Source organism: Acyrthosiphon pisum, chromosome X, assembly GCF_005508785.2.
Source record: "Acyrthosiphon pisum isolate AL4f chromosome X, pea_aphid_22Mar2018_4r6ur, whole genome shotgun sequence".
Lineage (NCBI taxonomy): Eukaryota > Metazoa > Arthropoda > Insecta > Hemiptera > Aphididae > Acyrthosiphon > Acyrthosiphon pisum.
In genome coordinates this window covers 13,758,789-13,760,238 of record NC_042493.1, presented here as the reverse complement: position 1 = coordinate 13,760,238, position 1,450 = coordinate 13,758,789, and the positions used below count along the sequence as shown (strand labels likewise).

The window sequence follows — 1,450 nt, the reverse complement described above, 5'->3', positions numbered from 1 at the left end:
AATTACGCGAAACAAAATACTTAGAATTGAATTTTTTTAAATGTTTTTTTCCAAACTGAAAAAAAAATGTAGCTTTTGAAGTTCTTCATCAATAACTTCAAAACAAAGTTTGTCCAGCCTTTTTTTTTTTTACTTCCTTACAAAGCACCCAAAAACACACATTTTTGAAGAAAAAAAATTTTATAAATCGAAAAGTTGCTAAAACAGAATCGTTCCTCTGTTAGTTTAATTTCAAATCAAGTTATTATTCAGTGAGTAATAAAGAATAATTATGAATATACGTGTGCATTTCAGGAATTGTTTAAAAGCAGTTATTTTATTATGGACTGGCATCATAGTTTTCCATTATGCATCGGCGACCGCTTTTATTGCTGATGATATGGAAATAAAAGCAGTAAAAGTAAACTCTTGTGGAGGAGTGTTTAAAAGTTTTGAAATATACTTTTCTTTAATACGTAATGAGAGGACCCAGCAACGCTTGAAATGGGAGGGCGGCGATCCAAAAAGTATGTGAAAATTGTGGTGTAAAACTGTAACAACTACATTATACCTAAACTATGTTGATTAGTATAATGTACCTAATTGAGTTTTTTTTAGGTACTCATGGACAACTAATGCATTTAATAAAAACTGTTGATGAATCGCCGTGTAATGAAGGAATACTGCAGCATAAATTTCAAAAAATCGAATCACCTATAAAGGTATACCTAATTAATATTTATAATTTTTAATATTAGTAAAATTTAAAATTATTGCTTTTAATTTTAAACTTGTTAATATTTATTTTCACATAGTTAGAACTTTTTCGGTCTAAATTAAACGGATGTTTTTACTAAGACATTAAACAACCACAAAATAAATAAATAAATAATATGGTTTCGGCTTTTAATTTAAACATATATATACATGGCTGTTAGCTTAATTTTTCCCAACAACGATGCATTTATTACATAATATTTGTATAAGACAATAAAGAATTTTACGCCTATATAAAATCAAAAATAGTCAATATATTTTGAAAATTTTATCTTGTATGGAAATTTGTCATATAAACATTTTATGATAATTTAAAGTATATGAGGATATTTGTTTTTGAGTTACTATAAAATCAAAGCACTTTTACTCCACCAAATGTTGATGACAAACAGAACAAAAAAACACATAATTATGAAATCACTCTGCTCAGAATCTAAAAATAAAACTAAATAACCGTGTGGTTTTCTAGGGCATTAAATTATATAAAGGTACCATCAGAATTGTATTTTGAATTTAAATTCAATATACTATTTTTATTTATAGAAAAAATACCTAGATATCTAAATTATTAGTATCCAAAAATTGATATTGTATGAATTAAATATTTACAGGTCTAAAAAGAAGAATACTGGAGTTAACAGCAAGCAATTACAATTCAATCCATCACAAAAAGAAATGTCAAAGAAATTAATAA

General features: G+C 25.8%; 1 protein-coding gene across 1 annotated transcript in view; it reads left to right on the top strand.

Moving 5' to 3' along the window:
- The window catches only part of LOC100574694, a 16,127-nt gene extending 14,677 nt beyond the window's left edge, over window positions 1–1,450 (top strand). The window contains exon 4 of the mRNA XM_029485956.1: window positions 1,368–1,450. Coding sequence (XP_029341816.1) covers window positions 1,368–1,373 — 6 coding nt within the window. The 3' untranslated portion in view covers window positions 1,374–1,450. The remainder of the gene's footprint in view (window positions 1–1,367) is intronic.